Source organism: Hyperolius riggenbachi, chromosome 9 (genome assembly GCF_040937935.1).
Source record: "Hyperolius riggenbachi isolate aHypRig1 chromosome 9, aHypRig1.pri, whole genome shotgun sequence".
Classification (NCBI taxonomy): Eukaryota; Metazoa; Chordata; class Amphibia; order Anura; family Hyperoliidae; genus Hyperolius; species Hyperolius riggenbachi.
The window spans coordinates 144,958,780-144,981,164 of NC_090654.1; the positions used below are offsets into that span (position 1 = coordinate 144,958,780).

General features: G+C 45.9%; 1 protein-coding gene across 1 annotated transcript in view; it reads right to left on the reverse strand.

Annotated features, from left to right (window-relative positions):
* Nucleotides 1–2,468: 2,468 nt before the first annotated feature.
* PRUNE1 (prune exopolyphosphatase 1) overlaps nt 2,469–22,385 on the reverse strand; it is a 213,323-nt gene continuing 193,406 nt past the window's right edge. The window contains exons 7-8 of the mRNA XM_068251725.1: nt 7,880–8,038; nt 2,469–2,560 (exon numbers count right to left, since the gene is read on the reverse strand). Of these exons, the coding sequence (XP_068107826.1) occupies nt 2,552–2,560; nt 7,880–8,038 (168 nt within the window). The 3' untranslated portion in view covers nt 2,469–2,551. The remainder of the gene's footprint in view (nt 2,561–7,879; nt 8,039–22,385) is intronic.

The following is a 22,385-nucleotide window of genomic DNA, read 5'->3' on the forward strand; positions in this document are numbered from 1 at the left end:
CCTTTCTGGGAAAAGTTATTGAAAAGGCTGTCTACCTCCAACTTGAAGCCAGGCTCTCCAGAAACAACATCCTTGACCCTCTTCAATCTGGCTTCAGGAAATATCACAGCTGTGAAACAGCCCTCACCCAGATTTGCAATGATCTGCTCACTGCAAGAGACAAGGGTCAATGTTCCATCCTGATTTTGCTCGACCTCTCAGCGGCTTTTGACACAGTCGATCATGAAATCTTGCTCAACAGGCTACAAGAGTACTGTGGCATAGATGGCATTGTTCTCCAGTGGTTCAACTCCTTCCTGGCTGGCAGAACACAAAGGGTAGCCTTAGGGCCCTTCCCAGTGGCGTAGCTAAGGAGCTGTGGGCCCCGATGCAAGTCTTACAATGGAGCCCCCCAAGCACTCTATACAGAACAATTAATACGGTGCACCAAAACCTGCCAATGGCAACTACAGTGTCAGAGGTGCTAGAATGGGATGGGGAACAGTTTGTTAATGACTACCACTATTCAAAGTATCTTTAGAAGTGATTTTTATGAGCACAGGACCAATAGAGAGCTAATACTGTAATTGAGAGAGGGCCCTTCAGGGCCCCTCTGGCCCAAGGGCCCCAATGCAGTCACTACCTCTGCACCCCCTATTGCTACGCCCCTGGCCCTTCCTCTCCAACCCTGTACCACTAAAACACGGTGTACCTCAGGGCGCAATATTATCCCCTTTACTTTTCACCATATACATGCTGCCACTTGGAGAAATCATACAAAAACATGGCCTGACATATCATTGCTATGCTGATGACACCCAGCTATATTTGTCATTCAAACCTGGCATCACAGACCCTACTCCACAAATAAACTCATGCTTAGCTGAGCTTCAGGAGTGGATGAATATTAATTGGCTAAACTGACAAAACTGAGGTTCTTGTTATCGAGGGCCAGGGCTCAACAGCAAAGCAGCCCCAGTCTCAACCAACACCGCTAAGGATAGGGAGCTCAGACCTGAACAACTCAGACTGTGTGCGCAGCCTGGGAGTACTGATTGATGGGAAATTAAGCTTCAGGAATCAAATCTCAGCTGTTTTGAAACATTCCTTCTTTCATCTAAGGAATATTGCAAAGATTAAACACCTAATTCCTTCAGAGGATCTTCCAACCCTAGTTAATGCCTTCGTCACATCAAGGTTAGACTACTGCAACGCCCTCTACACAGGCCTGCATAAGAAAGACTTACACCGCCTGCAATTAGTACAGAATGCCGCCGCAAGGCTGTTAACGAGCCAACCCCACCATTGCCACATAACACCAACCCTGTGCTCACTCCACTGGCTACCGATAAAATGGGGAATTCTGTTTAAGATTGGCTTATTGACATTCAAATCCTTGCACAATCTGGGCCCTGGATACCTGAAGGACTTGTTGCAACTGCATTACAACCCCCACAATCTTAGATCAAAAGGACGTAACGCCATGGTCATCCCCAGAGCCCACCTCCAAACCTTTGGAGACAGAGCCTTTTGTCATGCTGCCCCTACACTTTGGAACTCCCTGCCACACCCAATCAGGACAGCTCCATCCCTGGAAGCATTTAAGTCTAAACTGAAAACCTACCTCTTTAGTCTGGCATTCATGAACATCTGACTATCTTCCTCTGTAACACAAACCAGCCTGCAACCCTGTATTAATCTGAGACACAACTATGCGCTTTGAGTCCTATGGGAGAAAAGCACTTTACAAATGTTATTGTATTATTGTATTGTATACTTCCGAGCACTCTCTTTATCTTACACCACAGATTTTTAATTATATTCAGGTCTGGGGACTGAGATGGCCATTCCAAAACGTTGTACTTGTTTCTCTGCATAAATACCTTAGTGGATTTTGAGCAGTGTTTAGGGTCGTTGTCTTGTTGAAAGATCCAGCCCCGGCGCAGCTTCAGCTTTGTCACCGATTCCTGGACATTGGTCTCCAAAATCTGCTGATACTGAAAGGAATCCATGCGTCCCTCAACTTTGAAAATATTCCCAGTCCCTGCACTGGCCACACAGCCCCACAGCATGATGGAACCACACCATATTTTACTGTAGGTAGCAGGTGTTTTTCTTAAGGTGGCCATACACTGGTCGATTTGCCATCAGATTCGACCAACAGATAGATTCCTCTCTGATCGAATCTGATGAGAGAGGGATCGTATGGACACCTTTACTGCAAACAGATTGTGAATCGATTTCAGCCTGAAACCGATCACAATCTGTGGAGCTGCCTCTGCCCCCCCCCCCCCGCATACATTACCTGCTCCGGCCGGCGCGACTCCCCTGGTCCCCGCTGTCTTCTTCTCCGCTCCGGATCGTTCCTGCAGCTACTGAACTTCCTGTCCAGGGGAAGTTTAAACAGTAGAGGGCACTCTACAGGTTCCTGGTACATAATATTATTTAATAAAGTTAAATAAAGGCATGTCCCTTTTAGCCCTCATAAGAGGCTAATCTTGATATGGGCAAATAGGGCTTTGGGGACAACCAGCTTCTCAATGTATTCAGAGATATAGAGGCGAGTTTTCAGTCAGATCATCTAAAAATTAAAACATTTTATTATAAACACATAAAAGATATATAAGAAAATGTAGCTAGAACAAACACAAGCTGATATAGTCACCACAGTAATAAGCATTACATACAATAACAATAATTCCTCATACAATTTTTCGATTGCTCCCCTGTATGAGGGGCTTTTGAACGGAATGCACTCCCAAGTAGTGACCCCCACTCTATAAAAACTAAAATAGGGTCACACTGTATATACTCAAATAGCAATAGATATAAAATGGCCGAGATATACCGTATTTGGCGCCGTACAAGACGCACTTTTTCTCCCCACAAAGTGGGGAGAAAAAGTCCCTGCGTCTTATACGGCAAAGGCAGGGAATCCCCGACTTACGAACGCCCGCCGATACGAACCGCCGACCCACCGCCATCGGGGATTCCCTGCCTTTGTCCCCGCTGTGCCTGGCTTCCCCCCTGATGCGTCTCCCCCTTGTGTCTCTGTGGCCCCCCCAGTGCAGCGGCAGCAGCAGCTTACCTCCTCCATCTTGCCCGCGCCGATTGAAGACATCCGGCTTCTCCGTGCGGCTTCCTCTAGTGTCGGGCATCTAATGACGCGTCATTGATGACGCGTCATTAGATGCCCGACACTAGAGGAAGCCGCACGGAGAAGCCGGATATCTTCATTCGCCGCGGGCAAGATGGAGGAGGTAAGCTGCTGCTGCCGCTGCACTGGGGGGCCACAGAGACACAAGGGGGAGGGAGGAGACGCGCAGGCAGGGACACGAGCCAGGCACAGCGGGGACACAGGGGGCTGCCAGGAGGACACAGGGGCTGCCAGGAGGACACGGGGCTGCCAGGAGGACACTGAGGACTGCTAGGAGGACACTGGGGGCTGCTAGGAGGACACTGGGGGCTGCCAGGAGGACACTGGGGACTGCTAGGAGGACACTGGGGGCTGCTAGGAGGACACTGGGGGCTGCCAGGAGGACACTGGGGGCTGCCAGGAGGACACTGGGGGCTGCCAGGAGGACACTGGGGGCTGCCAGGAGGACACTGGGGGCTGCCAGGAGGACACAGGGGGCTGCCAGGAGGACACAGGGGGCTGCCAGGAGGACACAGGGGGCTGCCAGGAGGACACAGGAGGCTCCCACTGGGGGCTGCCAGGAGGACACAGGGGGCTGCCAAGAGGACAGAGGGGGCTGCCAGGAGGACAGAGGGGGCTGCCAGGACAGGGGGCTGACAGGAGGACACGGGGCTGCCAGGACAGGGGGCTGCCAGGACAGGGGGCTGCCAGGAGGACACAGGGGGCTGCCAGGAGGACACAGGGGGCTGCCAGGAGGACACAGGGGGCTGCCAGGAGGACACAGGGGGCTGCCAGGAGGACACAGGGGGCTGCCAGGGGGCTGCCAGGGGGACACAGGGGGCTGACAGGAACACACAGGGGTCTAACAGGAGGACACAGGGGGGAGTCCAAGACATGGAAGGACAAGGGGGTCACACCGGAGGAGACATGGGGCATACAGGGGGAGACATGGGGCATACAGGAGGACACATGGGGACACATGAGGAACATAGGAGGACACCATTTGGGGGAGGACATGTACAAGATGCTCCTGATATATAGACGCTCCAGACCAGGTTTCGATTATTTTTTTCCCCGATTTTTGCCCTCTAAACCTGGGTGCGTCTTATATGCCGGAGCGTCTTATACGGCGCGAAATACGGTACTAGATGTCTCAACGCATTTCGTGAATAAGACTTAATTCACTTTTTCAGGAGTAGCGCATTATTCTCGGCTTAAAGGCACAAATACTCTGTAGGCTGGTACCCCATGGATTCAAAAGTAGATCTCATATTTGTATGTCTCATTTATATTGCAAGCTCCCAGATGTCAAATCATCACAATTGGAAGCAAGGAACATGTTACTTCTCTGTGGTTTTATGTCAGGGAAAACTATCAGTTTCTGTGTGAGCAGTTATCTGACAAAACCACATGTAATGGAGGCTTCAGCGTGCATCTCCTTATGCTACTTCGCACCCACTGCAGCTTGGCACTACTTAATCCTAATAATCCTAACATTTGAATAGCGCTTTTCTCCTGTTGGACTCAAAGCGCTCAAGAGCTGCAGCCACTAAGGGCGCGTCCAAGGAGGCACCCTGCAGTGTTAAAATGTCTCGTTCAAGTCTTCTTACTGAATCGGTACTGACTCTAGCCAGGATTCGAACCCTGGTCTCCCATGTTAATGGCAGAGCACATAACCAGTACACCAGTGGCGTAGCTAGAGATCATGGGGCCCCATAGCAAAAATTTCATGGGGCCCTTAGATGGAGGCACTCTTAAAGTACCCCTGAACGGGGTTTTGAACAATATACCTTTTAAAAGTTATTTTATATTGTTCTGCTATGACATGTCGCAGCATGATCCTCCTCCCCCTCCAGCTCCCCCTCTATCCCCCGCTGCAGTGAGTCTTTGGATTGGGCTAGGAGGAAATGTCCGTTCTTCCTCCTCTCTGCCAATACTTAGCCCCGCCCCCTGCACTCGCCACTTATAGTTCCCAATGTCAGTACCGCACACAGCGTGCAGGGGAGCACCACTATGTGCGGGCTTGTGATAATTGAAGTAAGAATAATAGTGTACTAATATACACTATCATTCTGACTTCAATTATCACAAGCCCGCACACAGCGCTGCTCCCCTGCACGCTGTGTGCGGTACTGACTTCGGGAACTATAAGCGGGGAGTGCAGGATGAGGAGCTAAGTACAGGCAGAGAGGAGGAAGAACAGACACTTCCTCCCAGCCCATAACCGACGTTCTGCTCAAGTCGAAGATTTCGACTGAGCAGAATGGTGGTGGGGGGGGGGGGGGGGGAGTTTGTTGAAGGGGGAGCAAGGTGCTGTGAGGCATGTCACAGCACATAAATTATTTTTAGCCAGGTTCAGGTGTACTTTAAGCAATACCACTTGTCCCTACCCTATGGATGCACTATACATTATCATGCAATCAATACTGCACATAGTTCATGGGCACTGAGACTAAGTCAGAAGGTGGAGAAACACAAAAAAGTTAATGGTGAATACATTAAGTACCCACTGGGCCCCCTATGCTCCAGGGCCCCATAGCAGATGCTATGGCTATTGCTACACCCCTGCAGTACACTATCCAGCCACAAGCTAGTGGGTGCTACTTACCACGCACTGCAGCTTGGCACCCACTGCAGCTTGGTACCTTGTGCGACTTAGCACTCACTATAATTTAGTACCCTATGCTTTTAGGCACTTAATGCTTTCGATTTTTCTTGGCTGAAACAACCATAATCCCCAAAAGATAACGTAAAAGAACACTGGTATGGTGGTTTAGTGGATAGCAATTTAATTTGCACTAGGTTTCCAGGTTTAATCTCCCTGGCAGTAAGCCCAAGCTACGCTTGGGCTAGCTGCCGGGAGCTCAATGCAGAGTATAGCATGCAGCTGGCGTTTTTACTCACCTTCTGGGAGATCCAGACGTCAGCAGCCATCCTCCTTCCTGTCCTCTAAGGCTCTGAATCCCTCTGGTGAGATCGCCGTCAGTGATCTCACTACAGAGTTACAGCGCCACCTGGAGGACAGTGGTAAACTAGCAGCGCTGGAGCCCAGGGAGGCGAGTGAGTGCTGAGGCTGCTGCTGGCTTTCTGGCAGCATGATTTTCCCCTGATTTTAGGGTCTGAAACATGCTGAAAAGACCCTAAAATCCAGAAATAATCATACAGCCAGAGAGGTTAATACTTGGCTGGGCATTACCTGCATGAAATTTGTATGTTCTCTCCATGGTTTAGTCAGTGGGTTTATACTGGACACTGTAGTTTCCTCCAACATCTCAAAAACATAAATGACTATGACTATGGTAGGGATAAGACTGTGAGCCCTTTTGAGGAAAGTCAGTAACATAACTATGTACTCTGTGAAGTGCTGCAGATTATGGCAGTGCTATATAAATAGAGGATAATAATAATAATAATATGGTAGTACATAACAGTATGACCATGGTAGGGATTAAGAAATATACAAATACATATGGGATAACTACCTCCAACAACAATAGTACTGCCCTTCTCACCCTAAAAAAATTATCAATATGGAAACAAACTGTAAGGGCCCGTTCAGATCAGAAATGCGGATGGCTATGCGTGCGGAACGCGTGCGGACCGCAACGCGTACGAACGCATGGCCATCCGCGTTTGTGTGCGTTGTGTGGCTGATCCCATCACTGAAAAGTGAATGGGACAGCCACGCGTTTTTGCAAAATCTGCGTGCAGCATGCGTTCCCGGACCGCACAGGTCCGGAACGCATGCAGTGTGAACATCAGACATTGCACTCTATGCAATGTCTGATGTCGTGCGTTTTGGCCACCTGCACGCGTTTCCAAAACGCGGCTGGAAACGCGTGCAGTGTGAACGGGCCCTAAGGGAGCACAAGGCTATAAACATACTAATAAATTTTATTAGACCAACAATGTCAAAACTTGAACAACTATTAGCATAAAAAAAACCTCTACTTAAAAACAAGTATTGGCAGTAAGAGGCCTAAAAACCCCCCAAAAAACAGCCCTATGGTGGGAGTGCACTCCTATTCCTAGACTGACTTGTGATTCTTTGGGCCCAAATTACAAACTTGCCATCAGTGACGTCCAGATGGGCAATAGAACATAGCTGGATTGTGCTCAAACCACGTGTGCAACAACTAAATGCACGCCTCTGGGGATATCCCCTTACACAACCATTACTGACACGAACGTTGTCAAACCTCCAAGCACATTTGGATGCTGTGGACCTCTTGTGCAGGCAATAATGACATGCAGTTGCCGGTATATAGTTACCCTCCTGAAGTCCGGGATTGCCTGCCCAGTGCGACTTACTGCTCAACTTTCCGCTCCCAGAAGGACATCAGCAGTGCGCGATCAAAGGTGGGTTTCATCCCCCAGGGGCGAGCTAGGGATTGCTATGCTCAAGCCACAGCTGCAATAAAGTGCTTGTAAACCACATGCGTCAAGGCAGAACCACGCCGCGCTAGGAGGAAGGTTGCAGAGTCACAGGGGAGCCGGATCCGCCTACCCTCAGACGTCACATACCACGTGACGCGTTTCGTCCAATCACTGGACTTCCTCAGATGTGACGTCATACTTGCAAGTACGTTTATCACAATTAAAGTAGCCCCCCCCCCCTTTTAAATCTGAGCACCCTGCACTTAAGGATCCTCTGCAAGGCCCTGCCCCAAACACTGCACCAGTCTCTGTGTGAAGGGGGATCCCAGACACCAGTTATACCCACCTAAACTTGCCTATGAAAAAAACAAACAGTTCTGTACATACCAAGTTTCGAAGATCCTCCTGCTGGCAATATACAGCAATCTGCCGGATAGGCTCACTGGTAGCAGTATAGCTAATAGCCATGGCAACAATAACATTGTAGCTGTAATTTTGGCAGAAATCTTGAAGATCACCCTGTAGACAGTCTCTCTGCAGGAACTCCTGAGAATGAGAACAGGACAGATTTAAGTGAAAGAAACATCCTGGAAAAGCTTTTAAAGTAATATTCAGCTGGTGTCTCATTATGTGACTCAGTATGTGCTGGCGAGTCACATGATGAGAGACAAGACAGGACAGAGAACATCTATATTGCACTTTTCTCCTGGCAGACTCAAAGTGCCAGGGCTGCAGCCACTAGGGCACGTTCAGTAGGCTTTAGCAATGTTAGGAAATCTTGCCAAAGGCCTTCTAACTAAATACACACTGGCTTACTGAACAAAAAGAGCCTGGCTGCAGCATTAACTCCATAGGCTAAGTTGCGCTTAGAAGAAACAACTAAAGATGCCAGGACCCTGAAGAGGTGTGTGTGTAGGTGTGTAGGTGTGTGTGTAGGTGTGTGTGTGTGTGTGTGTAGGTGTGTGTGTGTGTGTGTAGGTGTGTGTGTGTGTGTAGGTGTGTGTGTGTGTGTGTGTAGGTGTGTGTGTGTGTGTGTGTAGGTGTGTGTGTGTGTGTGTGTGTGTGTGTGTAGGTGTGTGTGTGTGTAGGTGTGTAGGTGTGTAGGTGTGTGTAGGTGTGTAGGTGTGTGTAGGTGTGTAGGTGTGTGTAGGTGTGTGTAGGTGTGTGTAGGTGTGTGTAGGTGTGTGTGTGTGTGTGTGTGTGTGTGTGTGTGTGTGTGTGTGTGTGTGTGTAGGGGGATGATACTCTGGATACCTACACTTGGTGCGAGGGAATTTGGCTACCTTAACATTCAAAGTCAAAACCCAAAGTTAACAATTAACACCCAAAGTCAATGCCAAGAAGCAGCAGCTGAAGCACGTAAAACTCTGGGATGAATAAACCAGGAAATAAAAATCACGAGATGCTAGTATACTACTTCTGTATAAATCACTTGTGAGGCCCCATCTGCACTCTGGAGTATGGGATACAGTTGTGGGCACCACGCCATATGAAAGATATTAACCACTTTACCCCCGCGCGTACGTATTTCTCCGCCCCTTTTTCCATCCTTTAAAAACCAGGGACGGAGAAACACGTACTTTCCGCGTTCCCGACGCTGTCCGCGCTCCCGCTCGTAAACACGCCGCCCGCCGCTAGTAAAACCGCCGCCGCCCGCTCGCCCGGAGATCAATGAACGGGAAAATCCATTCCCATTCGTTGATCTAAGCCCCACAATGACCCGCTGCTCTCCTATGGGCAGCGCGATCATTGTGAGAAGAAACTCACGTGTCCAGCCTCCTTATTCTTCCTCCAAGCTTCCGGAAGGAGGCTTGGAGGTCGCAATAAAGCAAAAAGTTACTGTGGCCATCTTGTGGCCAAATAGTAAACTACACCCTACACATTTTTCACATACAAATAAATGACTTTTACACAAAAAATTAACTCATTACCTCCCACACTCCCCATTTTTTTTTTTTTTGTAATTAAAAAAAAATTCAAAAATTTACAATTAAAAAAAATACATAATTAGTTACCTTAGGGACTGAACTTTTTAAATATTTAAGTCAAGAGGGTATAACACTGTTACTTTATAAACTATGGGCTTGTAATTAGGGATGGACGCAAAACTGAAAAAAATGCACCTTTATTTCCAAATGAAATATTGGCGCCAAACATTGTGATAGGGACATAATTTAAACGGTTTTATAACCGGGACAAAAGGGCACATAAATTTCATGGGTTTTAATTACAGTAGCATGCATTATTTAAAAACTATAATGGCCGAAAACTGAAAAATAATTTTTTTTTTCCCCACATTTTTCCTATTTTCCCATTAAAACACATTTAGAAAAAAATAATTCTTGGCATAATGTCCCACCTAAAGAAAGCCTAATTGGTGGCGGAAAAAACAAGATATAGTTCATTTCATTGCGATAAGTAATGATAAAGTTATAGACGCATGAATGGAAGGAGCGCTGAAAGGTGAAAATTGCTCTGGTGGTCAGGGGGTAAAACCCCTCAGTGGTGAAGTGGTTAACATACAAGTAAAAAAGGCCAAATATCAAGACTTTAGGTCCGCGAACGTCACCACGAACATTCGTGGAGCAAACGCGAACCAGCGAGCCCCATCAACTTTAATGGCAGGGTGAAGTTCTGAAACCTTCAAAGCATCTCCACAGCCACGTCTTTAAAAAAATGTATAGAAAGTGTACCCAAACCCGAACAGTGGCATGGCGGAGGGGGATCAAGGATGGAAAGTATTACGTATTTTACACACAGGCTATTTTCATGTGTAAATGCCAAAAATTAGTAGGAATAAATTACATACTGTGATACTGACTGCTGTGTGCTAGGTGACTTTGCTTGTCTGTCATGTCCCTCAAGCTGCACTGAATGTCTGATAACGATTGAGACTCCTCCAGGCTAACTCGTTACATGACAGTTAAGCCACGTGAAATCGTGCAGTGAACAGTGGCAACAACAGGTCTGTCAGACCCTTGCCCTCGGGTATCCAGGGCTGCATGTGCACTACACTGAACAGATGCACGCATGTGTGTAACCTAGACAAAACTGTGTTTTTTGCTTGTTTGATTATACGGTATATTTGTTTTTACCATTTTCCATGATTGTTGTTCTGAACTCCCCAAACTCAGGGGTCCCCAAACGTTTTGGGTCGAGGGCCGGGTCAACATACTTCAGACTGCTGGGGGGCCGGAGTATACATAAAATAATTTAGAAGTCTTTGCAGACCAGACAGTGAAGCATACCCCGGTAACAACCTGCAGTCCAATTGGACAGCAGTGTCACCTGATGTGGAATTTAATTGGAAACCAGCGAATTACTGCTTTCTGGCTTCCATGTAGATAGGTGGTGCCAGCACTGCTATTCTATATTTGGACCACCAACCACTTAATGACCGCCTAACGCCGATAGGCGGCGGCAGGTCGTTAGTGGTTTCCCATGGAAACTTCCATGTCAGTTCACGGAGGGTGTCTCCGTGAACAGTCTGCGAGCCGCTGATCGCGGCTCGCAGGCTAAATGTAAACACGCGGGGAAGAAATCCCCGCTGTTTACATCAAACGCCGCTGCTTGTAAAGGAGAACGACGATACCCGGCCTCTGATTGGCTGGGGATCGCCGGCATCTGATAGGCTAAGGCCTATCAGAGGCGGCGCAGGACGGAACTCCGTCCTGTGCCGCCCATAACAAGAGGGAGAGGGAGGTAAGGAGAGGGAGGGCGTAAAACGCTGCGGAGGGGGGCTTTGAGGAGCCCCACCCCGCTGAACCACAATAGCCAGCGGCGATCAGACCCCCCTGCAGGACATCCCCCTAGTGGGGAAAAAAGGGGGGGGGGGGGGGGGGGAGTCTGGTCGCCCTGGCTCAAACACGATCTGTGCTGTGGGCTGGAGAGCCCACTCAGCACAGATCTCTGAAAGTGAGCCCGGTCCTTAAGTGGATGCAGCTGACCGCATCTGTAAGTAATACATTTTGTGTGTGAGAGCCGGTAAAAAAGCCTCAGGGGGCCACATTTGGCCCGCGGGCCTTAGTTTGAGGACCACTGCCCTATCTAGTTAAGAGACTGTTAACCCACACAAGCTTGAGGCACACTAACATGCCTGTAAGGCCCTTACCCTTAGGTGTCCGGGGATGCACATGCACTACACTGAGCTTATGCGCATGTGTGTGTAACCTAGACGATAAATGAAACTGCAGACTGTGCATAAACAAACAGTTTGGGGTTTTTTTTTTTTTGCTTGTTTGATTACATATTTGTTTTGTTTTTCTCATTTCCCGTGATTGTCCTGAACTCCCTAACTAGTTACGCGACCTTTCAGCCACACAAGCTTGAGGAGCACTAACATGTCTGTAAGGCCCTTGCTCTTAGGTGTCCAGGGCTTCATGTCGGCTACACTGAACAGATGCATGTGTCTGAGCAACCAAACCTTTGACAACCTGCCCTAGAAAATGAAATTGTACCTGCAGACTATGCATTTTTTGCTTGGTTGGTTATATATTATTTATTTGTTTTTCTTGTCATTTTCTGTGATTATTCTTCTGAACTCCCCTAACTAGTTACACAATCCGCTCAGCCACACGAGATTGAGCATTATCAGGTCTGTAGGGCCCTTGCCCTTAAGTGTTCAGGGCTGCAAGTGCGCTACACTGAACGGTGTTTGCAACCTAACCTTTGGCAACCAGTGTGGGTAACCTATTGGCCCTAGACGATAAAATTGTGGGCTGTGCATGACGACAGTGTTTTTTTTAATCTTATCTTATTTTTTTGTGGTTTTATTGCTGGTTTTAAACTCTCCCACGATGACTAGTTATGCAACCGTTCATCCACACAAGAATTGAGCACTAACAGGTCTGTGAGGCCCTTGCCCTTAGATGTTCGGGGTTGCACGTGAACTACACTGAACGGATGCACGTGCGTAAAACCCTAATGTTAGAATTTAAGTATTCTATGCTTGAATTTGTAGGCCTCAGTTACTTTAACGGAGTTAGTTAAAAGACTTGTTGTGCAGAATCGCCCTTTAAGGAGAATTTCTCTTAGAGATAAATAAAGACAGTTCTGATTTTCAGTAGAACATTGTACTAGAACTCCCAAGGCTGTATCAGAGATATCCAGTGCAGAGGCCAGACCAGCTGGGGACAAACAACATAAACATGAGCCATTGTTATGAAAATATTCTCACAAGTAGATTAAAACAATGGCCTCCTCAGAACAAGGTGACAGTTCCTTGGAAAATGGAATTTTCCAAGGCATGCACCGTAAAGACGGTGCTTGTCATGATATCACAGGGTCTTATCAGCCAATAGCAGGCGATAAGTTATTGATCCGTCCCTGCTCAGATAATGTAACATTTAACTCTTCAGAGGTTAGTATAAGAAGAGCTAACGTGGCTCCCGGGGGGCTACTACTGCTGCTTCTGACTTCTGGCTGATGACTTCCACCCTCTACTCTTTTTGTACTGTATTGTCATCTTATCTAACTGTATGCTGTATATAGGCCTAAGTGCAACATAGTATAGATGTAACATAAGATGTAACATAAGAGAAAGCCTGGTTACCATTTAAAAGGAATGGACCAAGAGCCTGTAACGCAAAGAGGACTTACTACAGACCAATTGCTTCGCTGAGTTGTAACGAACATGTAGAGATAAGCATCTGTATATCTGTTTACTGAATAAACTCCTGAAACTTTGACGACGTCTAAGAAGAAATCTCTTATGCTTGTTAACCACCCTGGCGGTAATGACGAGCCTGGCTCGTCCAGCAGAAACCTGCTGAAAGTGGTAATGACAAGCTAGACTCGTCGATACTGCCAGGGAGATTTCCTGTTTCTCTGCGCCGCCGGCTCCACTTTTCCCTCAGAGGGATTCCCCAGGATGGCTGGATGCCTGTCTGCACGCTGTGCCGATCGGCGTTGATGACACCAGGGTCACACAACATCATCAACATCTCAATGCAAACACTTTTTTTTAAATGGAATTCAATACAATAACCTATATTGATTTCAATATAAAAAAAAAAATGATTACACGGAAAAAAAAAAAAAAACTTGAAAATTATTTGAAATTAATTGAACCACTTTTTGCACAGAAATCCTGGGGAAATTGAACGCCAGGGTGGCTACTGTGATTCGAGTTATCACACTTCCTGTTATATGGTGCCGAACTAAGGTGTAGTGTTGTTGCCCATAGCAACCAACAAAGATTTATTACACCTAACCTTTGGCGATTGGTGCAGGTAACCTATTGGTGTAGGTAACCTATTGGCCCTGCAGGCTGTGCATAACGAAACATTTTCTTCTTGTTTGATTTTACATTTGTTTTGGGTTTTTTTCTCATTTTCTGTGATTATTCTTCTGTACTCCCTCTTACGTGACCATTCAAAGTTAACTTAAGGGTAAAGGTTTTTAAATTTTATTAATTGTATTGAAATTTCTTTTTGCTACTACTGACAGTGGCATGCAGAGGTGGAATGCTGAGTGAGCCAATCAAGTATCTGTTCTGCATTCTGGGAACTGGAACATGACGCACTACCACAACCTCAGGTACCTCTTAGGTACTTAATACCTCAGAAGAATATTAGAATTAGAAATATCAGCCACACTAGGTGAGGCCAGAAAAAAAACTGAGCAGCTACCAGACTTAACATTTAAAAATAGCAGCCACAGAAAATGTCAGAAAAATGGAGCAGTTACCTGCCTAAGCATTTGAACTGCCAAGAAGAAGAAAAAGTGTGTAAGAGGTGAAGGTGGGACGATTCTCCTCGACAGCCACGCAGTCTTTCTTTCCCTACTGTCACCACCAGATTTGCCCAGTGGTCAATGAAGGTTATGTACCTTCTCAGCCCGTGTTTGGAAGACCAGGTTTCTGTGGTCAGATGAACAATTGCCCCAATGCTGTGCGCCAGAGATTGGTTGACCTGCTGCTGTAGCACATGCCGATGCAGTTCTGGGATTCCCGTGTCCAAAAAATATTTTCTTCCCGTTACCTTCCGCTGTGGCACAGCAATTCTGACAAATTTTTTAAAATCATCTGTTTCTTCCAGCTGGTATGGTAAAAGCTGGCGGGCTAGCAGTTCTGACAAGCCAGCACTCAGACGTTGGGAAAGGGGGTTACTTGGCAGCAACAGTCTTTTACTCTCCAACATTTCTGGGATGGACCTTTGACTGTGTGCAGATGAACCTGAAGCACGCATGCTGGAAGGCAGCGTGGAGGACAACTGGGAGTGGGAACGATGGAGAGGAGCACTGAAAGGAGGCAGAAGGTGGAACATAAGGTGGCTTGCTTGCGCTTTCAGTGCTTCTTGCCTTAATGGCTTCAAGCCAGAGGGCCTTGTGATGGGACTCCATGTGCCTTCTCAGTGTAGTTGTTCCTACACATGTGCTGCTCTTCCCTCTGCAAAGTTTCTCTTGGCACAGAATGCAGATGTCAGCAGCAGACACACAGAAATAGTCCCACACTTAAGACCCTTGTTGAGCTGGTCTACTACTGGTAGAAGTGACTGGGTGGGTTTTCTGGCTGACCCAAGGTAAAGTCACACCCTGCCATTTTTCTCCTGCCCCCTGCTACCTCTACCTGCTTTCCACCCTTTTCCTCCCTCTTTAGAGGCTTGGTCTCTCCCTCTGAACTCCCCTCCTCCTGTTCCTCTCCTGTGGGCACCTGTCACCATCTGTTCCTGCTGGGAACGGTTTACATGGACTTCCTCTGTCCACCAGCAGATGTCTTCTCTCTCCTCAAGAGCATTTTGAGAAAATCATGAAGTTCTCTCTGTCCACCAGCACAATACTGTAAGTGGCAATCCACATTCAGTGCAAATCTTTGTGTGCTGCACGTTACAGCACCCATTTCACATCCATCACCACATCATCGCTTAAAGCACAGGTGTCAAACATAACGTCCGCAGGCCGAAGCTGGCCCCCAACACCATTTTATGTGGCCCTCAAAAGCTTCAAATCTGCACTACTGTAAGCAGTAAAAAAAGAGAAGTGCTGTATACTAGCAATCTCTGACCTTTCCATAGATGCAGCAGGCCACTGCAGATATATTTGCGTGCACGTATGGCGTCTTTGCCCTCCTCGCCCATACTGACGAAAGCTGAGAACAAGCGAAAGCATTCTGTTTAAGTGAGACAGCTGTTAGCTGTTTGGAGCTGCCACTCCCTCCACTCAAACCACATCCCCTGGCCTGGGTATCCCACAAAACACATGTAATATCTGCTTTGCTTTAAACAAGATTTGTGAATACCATATACAGCACAGGCTGCTGCTCTCCATTGCCACCTTTATTTTACTGCAAATGAAAGCAAGCTTCCTTACCATTCAAAGTAGCACTCCAGTGCAAGGGCAATAATCCGATATTGCATCTGATGTTTTTAGAGTGCCCACCAAAGTCCCCCCCCCCCCCCCCATTACATTTTAAATAAACAATGTGGCATGCAACTAAGACCAGGTTTCAGATTTTGGCTCCTTATGTGATTGAGTTCGGCACCCCTCTAGCTTAGAGCATGAAGCCCATGCCTGTGAACTTTTTTTCATAACCAGCCAAGGAGCACATAAATAGATGTGAACGGCACAGCACAAACATGTCGTGTAACTAAATTGCTACTACCAACAGTCAGGACAAATGTGTAAGAAAGTCATATATATTTTTGGTGGGGTTGGTAATACACCGTGAGCCTGCTGGAGCAGACCAGATGTGAACAGCACTGAAACTTGTCCTGTAACTAAAATGCTACTACCAACAGTCAGGACAAATGTGTAAGGTGTGCGTATATATATATATATATATATATATATATATATATATATATATATATATATATATATATATATATATATATATATATATATATATATATATATATATATATATACATACATATATATACATATACATACATATATATACATATACATATGTATACATACATATACATACATACACGTACACACAGTGCAGACCAAAAGTTTGGACCACCTTCTCATTCAAAGAGTTTTCTTTATTTTCATGACTATGAACATTGTAGATTATCACTAAAGGAATCCAAACTATGAATTAACACATGTGGATGTGTAGTACATAACCAAAAAGTGTGAAACAACTGAAAATATGTAATATTCTAGGTTCTTCAAAGTAGCCACTGTGACGTATGTGCAGTCACCCACCAATTTCTGTACCCTTTGCTGCAGTTTACCATGAAGCCTCAGACCCTAAAGGGAATCCTGAAGGCAGTCAGCACTGCAGGCAAAGTAACCCTTTGGATAGGTTGGTGAGTCCACACACAGTCCAATTTCGATTGTATATACAATCGATACAATCTGGGCTCTCATATAGAGGCCAAGTCGCTGCCACCAATCCGCAATAAAGCGTGCAAATGCGCTAAGTATAACTCTAGCTAAATCCTGTAAGAAAAAGAGTTAATTTGACAACCTTTCTAGAGATAGAAAAATAGCAATATTAATATTAACACGGTTATGGTAACGTGACTCTCTTTGAAGATGTGAATTCTTTTTGCAGAGATTTTTCAGAACAGCACTTAGAACGATTTTTAATCGTTTATTTAAAGAAATAATGCAGAACTAAATATAGCAATAGAAACAAATCGATACAGAAATAATAAGGGTTCCATATGGAAATAATAGCTGATTACAGTTTCAGTAGTTTGTCAAGTTACCGTGTCCTTTTTGCTATAATAAGTCCAACAGAAGATATGAAGTCCAATTCTGGAAAGTTCTGGAAAGTTCTGTGGAATGGATATAAATCCTTTGATAGAATGTAATGCCAATCCTTTGATGGTACGGACGGCTGGACAAAAGACTCTCTCCTGTGTCCAGCAGTGTTTTAACTCTTCCTCTGCCAGAGGGCGGAGTTGTAAAAAGAGCTGGTGGGGAGTGCCTTCTCCCGCACTTTGTCATGACCAGCAGAAAGAATACACAATAACTGGAATGGTTATAGCGCGGCGACAGACAACTATAGACGCGTAGAGTGACACAGGTACGCTGCTGGCATTCTCTGCATCACACAGGTACCAAACACGTGTGTCCTGGGGTATTACACTGCAGAGCACACTGTTGCTTGCTTTCGGAAGGTGTTAGTGTTGTACTGAGTGGTCTAATCATACACAAATCATTTTTAATAATTGTCTGCTAATTTTGAGATGGCTAGCATTGACAGGAAACTGATTAATTTAGTAAAATGTCTGAATGACTTATTCCTTCATATCAAGGTGAATTAAAAGTCATTCTCTCTAACTCTCATCAGGCTACATGCAGGAATATGGTGCTTAATGACTTTTTATGATGCGTCCCTGTATCCTGCTTCTTATCTGAAGTCTTCTGAAGTGAATCTGTGAGCTACATGATCTGGCTCTCTGTTTTAGGGTTTATTGGGGCTCCCTCTAGGGAACAATGACTGTAAAGTGGATCTGTTGCTTTATGGCTCCTTTGCCAGGGAGAGATATACAACTCTTCCCCGTGTAGCAGAGGTCTGGGCTGAAATCAACACTGTTTTCTACAAACAGGCTAAAGTGATACTCCAGATCATATTTTGTGCGCATTTTTGTATGATTGCGCATGTGGCGTGGTTTTGCTGGTGAACCCAACCGTCGCAGCCACCTTTTGCTTTGAATACTGCTTTGCACACTCTTGGCATTCTCTTGATAAGCTTCAAGAGGTAATCACCTGAAATGGTCTTCTAACAGTCTTGAAGGAGTTCCCATCTCGATTGGGTTCAGGTCTGGTGACTGTGGAGGCCAGGTCATCTGCCGCAGCACCCCATCACTCTCCTTCCTGGTCAAATAGCCCTTACACAGCCTGGAGGTGTGTTTGGGGTCATTGTCCTGTTGAAAAATAAATGATGGTCCAACTAAAGGCAAACCAGATGGAATAGCATGCCGCTTCAAGACGCTGTGGTAGCCATGCTGGTTCAGTATAGTTACATACATAGTTACATAGTTATTTGGGTTGAAAAAAGACATACGTCCATCGAGTTCAACCAGAGAACAAAGTACAACACCAGCCTGCTCCCTCACATGTCCCTGTTAATAAATAAATTGAAGAGCACTGGACCCAGTACAGACCCCTGTGGGACCCCACTGCTAACAGTCTCCCATTTTTAGTATGATCCATTGACCAAAACGCTTTGTTTTCTGTCCATTAGCCAGTTCCCTATCCATGCACACAGACTCTTCCCCAGTCCTTGCATTCTCAACTTTTGCACCAGACTTTTGTGGGGAACCGTGTCGAAGGCCTTTGCAAAGTCCAAGTATATCACATCTACAGCATTCCCAATATCCACATTAGCGTTCACTACCTCATAAAAGCTGAGCATGTTAGTCAAACAGGACTTGTCTTTAGTAAATCCATGTTGATGCTGAGAAATAAGATTGTTTTCTACTATGAAGTCATGTATAGAATCTCTTAGTAACCCCTCAAATAGTTTGCATACAACTGATGTTAAGCTTACAGGTCTATAATTTCCTGGATCTGATTTTTTGCCCTTCTTAAATAATGGGAAAACGCGGGCTGTACGCCAATCCACTGGGACTCTGCCAGTTGAAAGAGAGTCACAAAAGATAAGATAAAGGGGTTTATCTATAACGGAACTTAATTCCCTTAGGACCCGAGGATGCATGCAATCCGGGCCAGGTGCCTTGTCTATTTTTAATTTATTTAGTCTTGCCTTCACTTCTTCCTGCGTTAAGTATTTAATACTACAGTTGGAAGATTGAGACTCTTCTGCCTCTGTAATTTGCAACAGTGATGTTTCCCTTGTGAAGACAGAAGCAAAGAAAGCATTGAATAACTCTGCCTTACCTTGGTCATCCACCATTGAGTTCCCCCCTCATCCTTTAGGAGTCCAATACAGTCAACCTTTCTTTTTTTAGAGTTGATGTACTTGTAAAACTTTTTTGGGTTAGATTTGATATCCCTAGCGATTTGATTTTCAGCTTCAATCTTTGCCAGCCTAATTTCTTTTTTACAATTTTTATTGCACTCCTTATAATTGTTTAAAGCAGCCTCGGTCCCCTCCTGTTTTAGGACCTTATAGGCATTCTTTTTCCTCCTCATTTTATCTCTAACCTTTCTATTCATCCATAGATGCCTTTTTTTATTCCTAGATATTTTGTTTCCATATGTGAAATACATGCTACAATATTGATTGAGAATAAGTTTGAAAGCTTGCCATTTCCCTTCAGTGACCTCCCCTTGTAGTACATTATCCCAGTTCACCAAACTTAGTGCCTGCCTGAGTTGATTGAACTTTGCTTTTCTAAAATTCATAGTTTTAGTGGTCCCGCTGCCCCACGGCCTATCAGTCACCAGATCAAACGTTATCATGTTGTGATCACTATTTCCCAAATGTTCTTGAACCTGCACATTTGATACATTATCTGGTCTATTAGAAATGATCAGATCCAGTAACGCATTCCCCCTAGTTGGTTCCGTTACCATTTGAGTCAAGTAATTGTCCTGTAGTGATGACAGAAATATGCTGCCTTTACCAGAATGGGTAGCCTCAATACTCCAGTCAATGTCTGGAAAGTTGAAGTCACCCATAACTATGACCTCATTTTTACTTGCAGCTTTTTCAATCTGCTGTAGTAATCGCTGTTCTGCAGCTTCATGAATATGTGGTGGCCTGTAGCATACCCCAATAAGCAATTGGTGTGCCTTCAATTGTGAATAAATCCCCAACAGTGTCACTAGCAAAACATCCTCACATCATCACACCTCCTCCTCCATGCTTCACGGTGGGAAACAGGCATGTAGAGACGGATGTTCACCTTTTCTGAGTCGCACAAAGACACAGTGGTTGGAACCAAAAATCTCAAAATTCGGACTCATCAGACCAAAGCACATATTTCCACCGGTCTAATGTCCATTCCTTGTGTTCTTTAGCCCAAACAAGTCTCTTCTGCTTGTTGCCTGTCCTTAGCAGTGGTTTCCTAGCAGATATTCTACCATAAAGGCCTGATTCACACAGTCTCCTCTTAACAGTTGTTCAAGAGATGTGTCTGCTGCTAGAACTCTGTGTAGCATTGACCTGGTCTCTAATCTGAGCTGCTGTTAACCTAAGATTTCTGGGGCTGGTGACTCTGATGAACGTATCCTCTGCAGCAGAGGTGACTCTTGATCTTCCTTTCCTAGGGCGGGCCGCATGTAAGCCAGTTTTTTTGTAGCGTTTGATGGTTTTTGAGACTGCACTTGGGGACACTTTCAAAGTTTTCCTAATTTTTCGCACTGACTGACCTTCATTTCTTAAAGTAATGATGGCCACTCGTTTTTCTTTACTTAGCTGCTTTTTTCTTGCCATAATACAAATTCTAACAGTCTATTCAGTAGGACTATCAGCTGTGTATCCACCTGACTTCTCCACAACGCAACGGATGGTCCCAAACCCATTTATAAGGCAAGAAATCTCACTTATTAAACCTGACAGGGCACACCTGTGAAGTGAAAACCATTTCAGGTGACTACCTCTTGAAGCTCATCAAGAGAATGCCAAGAGTGTGCAAAGCTGTAATCAAAGCAAAAGGTGGCTACTTTGAAGAACCTAGAATATGACATTTTCAGTTGTTTCACACTTTTTGGTTATGTACTATACTTCCACATGTGTTCATTCATAGTTTGGATGCCTTCAGAGTGAATCTACAATGTTCATAGTCATGAAAATAAAGAAAACTCTTTGAATGAGAAGGTGTGTCCAAACTTTTGGTCTATACTGTGTGTGTGTATATACATATATATACACATATATATATATACACATACCGTATATACTCGCAAGCAAGCCGAATTTTTGACCCCCCAAAAGTGGGCCAAAAGTTGGGGGGTCGGCTTGCTTGCGAGTCATGGGTGGGTGGGTGGGTGGATAGGTGCTGTCCCTCCCCGCTCCCCCCGCGGCCACCGCTGCTATTACCTTAGGCGGCGCCGCTGCCTCTATCCCCGTCCTCCTCCGGTAACTCATTCACAGCAGCGCGCCCCCCGCTGCTGTGATGACGCAGGAAACCATAGAGAGCGGTTCCCATAGTAACGGCATCGCGCTACAGGAAGCCGCTCTCTATGGTTTCCTCGTCATCACAGCAGCGAGAGGCGCGCTGCTGTGAATGAGTTACTACCGGAGGAGGACGGGGATAGAGGAAGCGGCGCCGCCTGAGGTAATAGCAGCAGCGGCGACCGCAGGGGGAGCGGGGAGGGACAGCACCTACCCACCCACCCACACTGGGGCACTATGCTAGCTATATGGGGCACTATACTAGCTATACTGGGGGCACTATACTAGCGGCACTATACTAGCTATACTGGGGGCACTATACTAGCTATACTGGGGGCACTATACTAGCTATACTGGGGGCACTATACTAGCTATACTGGGGGCACTATACTAGCTATAATGGGGCACTATACTAGCTATAATGGGGCACTATACTGAGCACTATACTAGCTAAACTGGGGCACTTCACTAGCTATACTGAGCACTATACTAGCTATACTGAGCACTATACTAGCTATACTGAGCACTATACTGAGCACTATACTAGCTATACTGAGCACTATACTAGCTATACTGGGGCATTTTACTAGCTGTACTGAGCACTACCTACCTATACTGAGCACTATACTAGCTAAACTGGGGCACTTCACTAGCTATAATGAGCACTATACTAGCTATACTGAGCACTATACTAGCTAGACTGAGCACTATACTAGCTATACTGGGGCATTTTACTTGCTATACTGAGCACTACCTACCTATACTGGGCACTATACTAGCTATACTGGGGGGATCACGCGGCCAGCGTTTCCTACCCCCGGCTTACATGAGGGTCAATCATTTTTTCCTGTTTTTTGGGGTAAAAGTGGGGGGGTCGGCTTACATGCGGGTCGGCTTGCTTGCGAG